Genomic DNA, 12145 nt, shown 5'->3' with positions numbered 1-12145 from the left:
CCCAGCTTTTCCAACTCTTCTGCAGGCACACTTATTGGTCCCAGGGGGCTAGACATGTGTTTGATTGTTCCCCCCCCCCCCTAATGTCTCTAGTTTCCCCTGGTTTTGCACGTCCAAACTCTCACTTAACAACATTTTCTTCATGTACATAACTCCCAAAACCATTTAAGTTCAGTCCATCAAGAATATACAGGTCCTTACATCCATCAAATTTACTCTATACATCTATAAACTGCACACCATTCCTCCTGCACAATCTTCCCATTGATTCATTGGCAATTTTGGCCCTTCTTCTCAGCTGTTTCCTGTCGTACCGAAGCCACTATCATTAAGTTCTCTGCACTAGGGAAACATGATATTGTTCTGCTTTCATTAAGTATTTCTCTGAGCATAGAGTCTCTGTACATAATTTTCTCCTTACATTGTTTTTCTCATTTGTTCACATGATCTCAATTTTTACCTAGGACCACCTGCTTCTTTCTCTTTGCAGCACTGCTAATTTTACTGCTTCTGCAACTTTTCAAAATCATGATTTGCTGTGTGCTATTTCCTTATTTAGGTCTATTTCATTTTGCTGTATCTCCACTGCTGCATGTTCAATATTAATTCTGATGTTAACATTTTCCATTTTACCATCAATACTTGACTTTAAATTTTTCAGGAAATGACAACGTATAATAAATATTAATTAAAAAACTTTAATCAATACCTTCCTATATTTCGGCAATGTTGCATTGCCATCTTCTGGAAACATAAAACTATGATATAGGCATGCATGCACTAACAACAAGCAAATGAGGCTGAAGAATGCAACTGGCATTGGTCTTAGAGGTGCTTTCTCGTGGGCTAAATTGGGCTGTCTTGGTTGTTGGGCTGATATTCTAAGGATGCAAGCTTCCCAAATTTAGGGCATGCACCCAAATTTGTTGAGATTTGGGAAGTTTTTTGGCCCTGAGGCTGATTGCAAGAACAATCTTTCATATTTATATTTGCTACAGTGTAGTAAAGTGACTTTCTTCTATTGTATTCTGTGGTAGGTGTCTAGTGCATTGTCTGCAAGTCCTGAGCGGCTGTATTGGTGAAACCGGGTGTAGTCTTTGTGTTTGGAGAACCTGATATTAGCTGTCCTGCCTGTTTGGCTGTTGTAGGACAGTTTACAACTACAAGGGACTTGGTATACTCCAGTTAGGTCTAGGGGAAGTGGCTGGTCTTTGGTGGAGTGGATAAGGGATGCCAATTTCTTATGTAGTTTGTAACAGGAAGTCCGGTCATAGTTTTTTAGGATTTTTGTGAGCTTTTCAGATGTGCGAATATACGGAATGGTGATAGATTTAGAGTAATCTCTGTTAAGAAGGGGGGGGGGTTGTGGTTAACAGGCTTTAATATTTTCTAGATTTTTTGGGGGTTGTAGCCATTGTCTAGGAATATGTTAAGGATATTGTTAAGTTCAGTAGTTAGGGCATTGTTGTCTGAACAGATTAATTTATCCCTGTTGTATAGGGTTTCTATAATCCCAAATTGTTTTGAGGGGGTGTGTGAATGTATCTACCTGTATGGGTCGGTTTTCTGTAAACAGAGAAAGCCAGGGATCCATCAGTCTGGCATGTAATCAGAGCATCTAGAAAAGGGAGACTGTTGTTTTCTTTTTCCAAAGTGAACTGGATTCTGGGGTGTTGATTAAGCGTGTTAGGAAGTTGTAGAGTGTGTCTAAGCCATGTGGCCAAATAGGGAACACATCATCCACATAACATAGCCAGAGAGTGGGTTTTTGTGGGGGCTGAGTTTAAGGCTTTTTCTTCAAAAGTCTCCATAAAAAGTTTGCTAGGGGGAAGAGAGAGTGAAGAACCCATGGCTGTACCCTCTATTGTTTGTAGAATTTTCCCTGCCAAATGAAATACTGAGTTCATAGCGAACTGAAATAGGGCTGAGATATCGGGAGGAAATTTGGCTTAGATGAGATCTGAGGTATTCTCACCACATATGTGGCACTTGACAGCAAGTGCCACATAGGTGACAAAACATTTAATACACGTTTGTTCACCAGTTTCACTCTCCTTCAATAGATCTTTTAATATTTGCGATGAATACATCTCACACATACTGTACCAGAATCACATAAATTTTAATCACCCAATGACATCTTTGCTGCCATTGTTCTGCCATACATTGGCATCATGCTGACAGTATGTTATTTAAAGGGAAAAAAGTGTTTACTTACAAACTAAATAGCTCAGTCAATCACACCCATATAAAACAAAAACTATTATTATTAAGTAAAACATGAAAAAATGATTTATCTTTTAGCATTGCTAATAACACACACAATGTGCCTTCTCATAGTCTCTTGTGTGAATATCTTTAAACGGCTTCTGGAAAATAATAACACAACTCAAGAAATGTTTGTGTGTCTGAAGATAGCCTAGCAGAAATTTAGAACATTCCTTAATTTCTGCCTAGCTTGTCTGTATTGGAGTGAATGGCATTCACTCCATTATAATCCTTAATTATAAAGTTTATAGTGGTATGAATAATTTTTGGACATCCTATACCATTAGGGCCAGGAGACTTATTACTATCAAAGCAGTTGAGGATTTTTCTGATGTCCTTTTAGCAAAAGATCAGAGGAAGCATAATGTAAATATGTCATGGAATAGTGGGAGGAAATTTGTCTTTGCCAACTATACAAAAGTTGGAGGGAAAAACTGATGCCAAGAGATCCATCTTATTTTAAGGAGGTGTTACCATTATGCGATCAGGATGTGAGAGAGATGAGCTTTGGTGAGGAACCAGGTTGTGGGATATGAGATATCCTGCTCAAATAACAATTTGTCCTTATAAAGTCTGCTTTGGATTGGTTCACAGTTATGGATTATAATGTATGCCGAATGAGATGTTAGAGTTTTCGATTTGAGCAATTGGTCATATGCTGATTTTTTGGCACAGTTGTTGGAGAACCAGGACTTTAGATAAGGTGAAGGATTTTGAGCATGGGGATTGAATGTACTCACCCCAGCAGGGATAAATTTAGTTATTAGATCAGAGCAGTTGTTGAGATCAGAAGAGTGAAAGCAATAATCATAAACAAGGTATAGAAATCCTGAATGTCATCCTAGTGCATAGAAATCCTGAATGTCATCCTAGTGCTTGCTATAGGACAGTGTTTCTCAACTACCGGGCCCCGGCATTAATTATACTGGGCCACGAGAAGTTTTCCTGGAATTTGTCATTTTAGTTTTCTAAGCATTTCTCATGAATAAATATTTTATAGTGAAAATATTCTGATTAGAATAATATTCGTGAGTGTGTCAAAACTCAGACCCAGAACGCCTAAATAACATCTGTGTAGCAAATGTCAGTGATCAAGCCATGTATTTTTAAACATGGAAGTATTCATGAATTATCAGGAATTTTCAGACATCAAAATTTTTCAACATTCAGGAAAGGAAATACCACTGTTTATGACTGGTCATAAATATTTACCAGTCTGCAAGCTGATTACAGCAATGGGCAGCATATCCTCTGTTCTCAAAACTGAATGAAATAACATCTGTATAGCAAATGTCAGCAACCAAGCCGTATATTTTTAAACATGGAAGTATTCATGAATTATCATTAATTTTCAGACATCAAAATATTTCAACATTCAGGAAAGGGAATGTTGAAAAATAACCAGTCATAAAAATTGCCTACAAGCCAATTATATCAATGGACGGTGTATCCTCTGTTCTCAAAACTGAACGAAATAACATCTGTGTTGCAAATGAGTATTTTTCTGATGTCTTTTTAGCAAAAGATCAAATGAGGCATACTGTGAATATTTCATGGAATAGTGGGAGGAGTATACTTTATACTTCCTTGCTGATTGTCACACAATCAGCAAGTAAGTATAAAGAAAATTCTTCCACTGAAATTGAAGATCAAGGTGGTCTGTATCCGGTTCTCAAATCTAGTAATACTGAATACTGTTTCTTCACAAGTTTGCACTCCAATGCATAAGTGCTTGTTTTGAAACCCGAGTGCTGTGATTTTTTAAAAGTAATTGGCCTACAGATTTAAATTTTAATGTGAGTAATCTCGTATTGAAGGTGTTTGTGATGCAACAAATAGTGATTCATCCACCTCAAGCCTGCAGAGTGATCTCCAGGATGTACAAAAGGAGGGGAAAACTACTAGCACAGAGAAGTTTGCATTCACTCTTAAGTACTTATAATAATATTATAAATTTTTGGTGATCAGAATGGGATATGTCAATGAAAATCAGCACAAATTAATTTAATGATGTTGGCCTGAGGAAACTACAATATGCTACAAGATTTCATTAGTCCAGTGATTGATAACTAATTTAAATGTAATTTTATATTTGTCAACATGCCATACAGTATACATAAGTGTACTAATACTCTTTATAATTATGCCTTAATTATTAATACTTGTGTTAATTTAATGTATGAACTTTAAAAAAAAAAATGGAAAGGTATTTACCAGTAAATTTGTTGGGGCCAGGCTCTTGTCTTATAAAGAAAGAATTTACCAGTCTGCAGTCTCACAAAAGTTAACCACTGTTATAGGATATGGGGGCTTAGATTGACAGAGATAAGGATGATCTGTAGAAAAGGAAACATGTTATGTCAGACTTGTTAAAAGATGAACTAATATCATCAGTGTGTATTTGGAGAAAAAGTTAAGAAGTCTAGGGTGTTGGGAGAATGATGGAAGATTTTCTAGAATTCTGGTGGTTTGTGTTTAATCATTGCTGATGGCAAACTGTTCAGCTTGGTCTGTGAAGTTGGAGAAGGAGAGTCAGTCTGAACATGAATATTGCAAACACCAAGGAAGATTATTTCACTTTTAGGCTAATTGGATACTATGAGATCGGTTTTCAGAGAAAATGAGTCCAACAGATTGGCTAAGTCATCCGAAGTTAGAAGAGCAATGGAAAAGAAAATGAAAGGCAACAAAGTGGGGTAGGAATATCTTGAGCCAAAGCAGATTGTATAAAGGAGATTCCAGCTTTGATAGCCTTTGACATGGGATATCAGACTTAACAAATTTGCAAGTCCTATCTGGCTTGTGAAATTCATCTTACATATGTAATGAGATGTAATTGCAGAGGATGCTATTTGAGATTCAATAATGAAAACAATATTGGCTTGGGCGTGATCAGGTGGTGCGCAACATTGATATTATAGTTGAGACTTTGGATGCTGATGTAGTCAATTAGGAAGGTGTTTTTTCATTTATTATTATTAATATCACGTGACACCTTCAAGGAATCCAAAGACTCATTGAGAGGACACCTATTCTACAACTCTTTGTCACCACCACTCAATTCACCAACTACAGTAGATGTCAGCACCATCAACTACCCACCACCACCCCTAGTATTTTCACAAACAATCATGCCCATGGAGTGATTCAAACCCACAGCCTTTTCACTGGAGAGCAGATACGCTAACCACTCGGCCAACCAGGTTAGCATTTACCCAGAATTTTGATGTTTTGTTGGATTTTTTGTGGGCATTTGTTTGTTATTTTCTACAATTTTTGTAATACATTTTTGATATTTTTAAAGATTTTTTTGCAGTTTCTGTGGAAGATTTTTTAAAGTGCAGTGACTACAGTATTTTGTGTTGTGTATCCTGGCAGTAAATGAGATATTAAGAAAATTTATAGAGCAGAAACATGCAGTGGAAATGGACTCATGGTCACCACTCCATAGGAATGCCCAAACTCCATTCCAAGCATGGCATTCCGACTGTGAGCCCCTTGCAAGTTGCTGTACTCTTATTCCCTCAATACACAACTTGGCATAATAAGTAGTTGTAGGGTTGTTTGATTGAAAAGATTCATGTAGGGTGATCATGATTGGAAAGATTCATGAAGTGTTACCAACAGATCTGGTCTCATGTATTATCTTGTGGCTGGCCTGTGAAAACTGCTTTACTGCTATACTCTCAAATGGACAATGAGAGGCACATATTGCTATCCTACTTATTGCAGGATGATGAGAGACATATATCACTGTTCTGCATACTTCCACCTTATAAAGCATACCACCCTTAGAGGAAATGCCAGCTAGAGAAGGTATGCTTTTAAGATGGAGATACTCACCATGTCCTCTTGTTTGTTCTCTTTTGAGATTTCCGCTAATCTTGACGTCCTGTCAAACCAGTACCTCAAGATTGCTGTCAGTAGTACTGTTTCCAAATGAAAATTACTAAAAACACCTAAATCTTAAGACTAGAAAAGAGCTAAAAAGGAGTTAAAAATAAAAATTTGAAGCTAAAAGTTTATAAGTAGTAGCTGATACTTTTCAGTTACTTAATTCAAGACGAAGTGATACTCGCATTTAAGTGGCTAAAGACATCTTCCAAGCGGTCTTCTATGTTTAATTCACTCATATTTTCACTTAGATTTTCAACTTTATTATGTGTAACCACCGTTCCAATATTACTCAGTGTAGATGCTGGTAAATGATAGTCTGTACAGCACTTGTTGTTACACGTGAGGCCATACTTGACTGACAAAATAGCTGTCGGCATTGGCAATTCCATCTTGTTTCTTAATTTAGTTTTCACTACATTCATGGAACTAAAAATTCATTCAATTTTTACATTAGAAATTACATAAGTAGTAGCTGATACTTTTCAGTTACTTAATTCAAGACGAAGTGATACTCGCATTTAAGTGGCTAAAGACATCTTCCAAGCGGTCTTCTATGTTTAATTCACTCATATTTTCACTTAGATTTTCAACTTTATTATGTGTAACCACCGTTCCAATATTACTCAGTGTAGATGCTGGTAAATGATAGTCTGTACAGCACTTGTTGTTACACGTGAGGCCATACTTGACTGACAAAATAGCTGTCGGCATTGGCAATTCCATCTTGTTTCTTAATTTAGTTTTAACTACATTCATGGAACTAAAAATTCATTCAATTTTTACATTAGAATTTGGCAGTATTAATAAATTTATTGCACACTGAGCAATTTCTTTAAATGGATTCATTCCAGATGCATTTGTATTTATTCTTGTACTTCAGCCTAGAATAGCTCAGTATTTTCTATATTTGTCCATTTATTTCAGTGGATAGTATTGTACTGGTATTCAGCAGCAGCAACATATTTTTCTGTTTTCAGCATTATTTCTAAGATGGGAGTAGCAGCTTCTTTTATATGTTTTAGGATATTGTCAACAAAAAAAGAAGAGATCATTCTTAAAATATTCAAGTTTTCAGGCAACCTTTGCTTAAGATGCTTGAAGAGACCAACACTGTCTTGCTCTATTTCTAAGATTGTGCTCATCATTTTGTGTCATTAACTCTGAAATTTTTCTTTCAAATCTGTAACCAAGATTTGGTTTGGGATCCAAATAGTCATCAATCTGACTCTAGAGGGTTGACTGTGGATGATGGTAGTACTAACATATTAGCAGTAGAGCGAATCAAACGAGAGAGGTCTTTAAGTAATCTAGTCTTATCTGCACTGTTAGATTAAAAAATTTTGTTAACTTGCTGAACTTGAACTAGAACAGGATGCAAAAATAAAAGGTACAACAGATTCCTTTCATCTTTGTACATCTCCCATAAAATTTGAGCTTTGTAACATTCCTCAGTCACACTCATGACCTCGAAGTGAGTTTTTAATTCCAACTGAGAATTCTGTCTACTGCAGGTTCAGTGGAGAGCCCCTCATTGCACAGCTGCTTACAATTTTCAGAGGAGCATCATTTTCATTGATAGTTTGATATAGTGCTTTGTATTCTGCTTGTCTTGAAGAAGAAGAATGTGAAACCACTTATACGTTTTGGCAACTAAAAATTCAAATTTTCTTGGGAGAGATTCTGCACAAGTGTGAGACATTGCCAGTTGCAATGAATGGCATACACGTCTAATTAAAATTAAGGAGCGATTATATACCTCCAATTGTTCATAAACCTCATTATTGATGCCAACCATAACACTGGCGGTGTCTGTACCAATTGCAATGAGATTTTTAATGTCTAGTTTCTTGGTCAAGGGCTCTTTTTTCACTGCAGCCACAATACCATAAGGTGGTTTTAGAAAAGTGTGATAATACTAGTATCACACTTTTCTATAGCCACCCTGCTCAGAAATGTATGCATAATTTTGTTGAATTTCTTGCTATAATAAATGATGCCAATTCCTAAAATCTTATTCACTGTGATATTCAATTCATCTGTTAGCAACCTGAAATTTCCATCTTCGAAGATGCAATTAGATCTTCAAAAGGTTCACTTAGAATATTCTTTCCAATTGCAGTGCACTTGGTTTGGTGCATTTTTACCTTTGGCCTAATTTGACTGTCTGGGATGACATTTTTGCAAAGATCTACTAGATGATTGCAACTGTTCAATGATGAGCGACAACAAAGAAATAATGCTAAGCTGCCTTCAAAGTTTGCTGTCTCATCAGACTTCTTTGCAAGCATATTTGTAATAGGAACAGTCTTATATGGAACTGCAACAAGTTGTTTCTTAGTTTCACTATACTTTACAAGCTGACGATATTTAGCAGCCATATCACATCTGCATAACTTACAGTGGCCTTTTGTAGTGTTACCAGGAACTTTACACAGCCATTTACTAAACATTCCCATTTTCAACCACTCCCTCCTAAATTTTTGCTTGTAAGCTTTATTTATCTCTTTGCTTTGTTTTTTGAAGAAGGGTATACAACTCTCTACCGCAATGAATTATGATTAGTCTCTAAAAACTTCCCACTCACTATTGTAACTACCAACCAGAATATCGTGCAACAGAAGTGTAGAAAGGCTTATGTGTTTGTCGTACATGTTGATTAATTTTGACGGTATATATTAGAACACCGGACTGATAGGTAAATAATTATTTATTGACTTATTGCTGGTATTCTAACCAGGATCTTCAGAGCCTAAAAAACAGTTTGTCACAGTGCTTGAGACAACAACAATCTGGTGTAAGAACGGGACTAGTTTGAACAATTGTAGCTACAATAGAAAGACTGAAGTGCTAATTAGGTACCCTCCATGTTGAAATAAAATTAAAAAAAAACAGAGGGAGAAACCAGGTACTAGTTAAGTCTTAAGATGACTGTCTCCTAAATCTTAGGCAAATTTATACAGCCATACTTGTTGAGGTTCGGAGTATGCTGCAAGACTTCTGTGGATTCCTGTGGACACCTCTAGCCTGGCCAAGAGCAATCTCTCAGACTTGTAAAAGCTTCTGAATAGCACTTTTGTTTTCTTCCAGTTGATCCTGTGTGCATGCGTATCCAAAGCACCCTGTTCGTGTGATCAAGCTTACTACAGTCAAACAGGAAGAACTGTGGACATCCACCTTAGCGAACATAAAAAAATACATCTGGCACTATCGCTATGGCAAGTCAGGTCTAGCAGACCATGCTTTTGTTGTTGTCTCGTGCACTGTGACAAATTGTTTTTTGTGCTCTGAAGATGCTGGTTAGAATACGAGCGATATATCAGCAATAAGTCAATAAATAATTATTTACTTATTAGTCTGTGTTCTAATATATACTTTCAAAATTAATCAACTGTGCAACAGACTAACTTGTAGCGGTGCTATCAACTTCAAAGTGGAAAAATGGCAGACTGTTGGGTCATTGTCCATTTGAAATGTGTATGATACTCACACCAAATGTACAATGCAATTCTTTATCAAATGCGAACATCTGGAAAACTTTTAAAACAAAATCTTTAAGAGCAGGTTATAAAAAGAGCTGAAACAAGTTCTGAAGGAGCTAGGTGCTAGATTAAAATTTAGGAGTTGGGAGCTAGATCTAGCTCGAAAAAAGCTAAATTGGCAACACTATTCACCAACTGGCGATAGTGTTAATACTTGTGAATATATCATGCTGCTTATGGTAGTAATTATTCAGAAACTAAATATATAGGGTGTCTGGGCTAAAGGAATCCAAAAATAGCAGCTTATAATGTGAGACTTGCTCATTATATTTTCTCAAACTAAAGCTCAGTAGATAGAAAATCTCTCCAAGATTTGTTTTGTCACACTTTCAAGTTCACTGGTGCACATGCATAGTTTCATTTGTGCAAAAATGGGCATAAGAAGAGCATTTCCTGGATGTTGGATCAGAAGAGGAGGTCCAACTGCCTGGCTGCCTAGATATTTTTAAATAGACTTTTTTTTGCATGGGACTTTATTAAACACTGTACCAGAGGAAAAATACAAGATTTGGAGGATTTGAAACAGTGTATCATTGCAGCAGCTCTAATAATGCCTCAGATGATGGAACAGACTTGGCAAGAGCTCGAGTATCATTTTGACATCTGTTGAGCTACAAAAGGTGCCCACTTGAACTTGACTAACCTTCATAAAAACTTGGTGAGTTACTCTATATAATAGCAAAAAATATTTTAATAAACCTTATAGATGCTGAGATGTGTGTATTTTTGGAAACCTCTAGCCTGGCCATCAACTATTCACTTGTTTCCACATGCTCTCTTCTCCTAATTCACACTTCTGTAATGTGGATTGGGAGAAGACGGCACATTCCACATTTCTGTAATTAAAATCTCCCATAGGAAGACCAGGATCTAAATGGATTGATACAGTTAAAAGTGCTTTAGAAGGAGACAGAAATACAAGATCTAATAAAATATTGGAGTCTTCACAGATAACATTAATTTGGAGGAAAATTGTTGATATGAAGTTTGCAATGTTGTAACTTTTTCATGTAGAAATATCAAAACATCCTGTGCACTCCTTGATGGTACATGTCAAGAATTTGATGATGAAATCTCTTACAAGGATTACTTTCCTTTTCCCAGGACCTAGTTTTGCTAAATTATAGTAGATAATTTTTATCATCCATCTTATGTTTAACAGTGTTAAACACCACCATAAAACTGAAATAGCATATTTATTTTGCTGGATTTCAACCCACCATCTTCATTGCAAAATTAATTTATATACCGTCTCACACTGATTAAAGACTGATATTGTGATATTCACTTTTGTCAGCTGTGTTATTACTTTATAATGAGTCACAGAATGCTTATTGATGTTGAAGTACAGTAAATTCAAAAATATTTGAACCTTGAGATTTTGAAACAGTATTTAAGTGCATACTTGACAAATGTTTCATCTATATATATGTGATCTGTTTACAGGCATTATTTTTTCCCTTAGATTTATTTCCTCTAATGTAGAGCTGTATGAAAAGAAAAAAAAAAAAGAATTATGGCTGAAGCTGAACAGCCTGAATTTCTTCAGACCCCTCAGGAATTTGAAGATGGTAATATGTATATATTGATTTCACTTTTTTTTTTTTTTTAAAAAAGTTTCTCATTTTATTCTTTAGGGAATGTCTAAAATGATTGTTCAATGACCTACCAAGAGTTCACCTATGATGAATTTAACTTTTGACAGGATTGTTACAGTATTGAGAGTTTTTGCTCTAGGTTTCTATCAGATCTCCGATGAGTATCAACTAGTTCAAAACAACTATTCAAAGCAGATTCTTAATTTAAGTACTAATAAAAGATGAACATACAGGCTACTTGGGCAGAGCTTTTATCTTTTTAAGTAGTCCATACCAAGGCCTATAATGCCAAAGGTTATATTCTCATAAGCTCTCTGGTAAATTTTTGAAACTAAGTTTCTTTTTATATTTGGCTATAAAATATGGCTGGATCCATTATATTCTCAATTTGAATATCTTATTATCAAATCAAAGCCTTTCAGCTCTATTTTAGTAATAAATTAAATCATTTAAAATGATTAAATAGTATTCCAATGTATGCACAAACATTGTTAAATTGGCCACTATAAGGAATGTGAGATAATTTTTGAACTTTGTAACTGGTTTATGTAGATTTTTTTTTTTTTAAATGTGACTTCCATTCACAAAAGGCAGTAAACTTATAGTGCGTTAAAGCTATAGACTGGTTAGGGGCTTCTTTTATTATTTATTTTTTATATTATTATCATTATTATTCAGACAGTCAGGGAGTGAAGAACTCATCAAGGGAGGCCATACTTCACCCACACCAACTATCATACCTTCTCTTAAATTCATTCACACTAAATGCACTCACAAGTTCGATTGGCAGACTATTCCTCTCACTCACTCACAGTTGTGAGAGAAAAATCTAGATTTCACCTC

The 12145-nt window shown here is 35.7% G+C and overlaps 1 protein-coding gene across 4 annotated transcripts in view; it reads left to right on the top strand.

The window, feature by feature from the left end:
• LOC150097199 (centrosomal protein of 95 kDa-like) overlaps positions 1-12145 on the top strand; it is a 234027-nt gene that overhangs the window by 18150 nt on the left and 203732 nt on the right. For all 4 annotated transcript variants that reach the window (XM_090407715.1, XM_090407711.1, XM_090407712.1 and 1 more), the window contains exon 2: positions 11170-11275. In XM_090407715.1, coding sequence (XP_090263841.1) covers positions 11221-11275 — 55 coding nt within the window. In that variant the 5' untranslated portion in view covers positions 11170-11220. The remainder of the gene's footprint in view (positions 1-11169; positions 11276-12145) is intronic.

This window comes from Typopeltis vanoorti, chromosome 17 (genome assembly GCF_054136105.1).
Source record: "Typopeltis vanoorti isolate ZY-2024b chromosome 17, IOZ_Tvanoo_1.0, whole genome shotgun sequence".
In the NCBI taxonomy this organism is placed as follows: Eukaryota; Metazoa; Arthropoda; class Arachnida; order Uropygi; family Thelyphonidae; genus Typopeltis; species Typopeltis vanoorti.
This window is presented reverse-complemented; position numbering and strand designations above follow the sequence as displayed.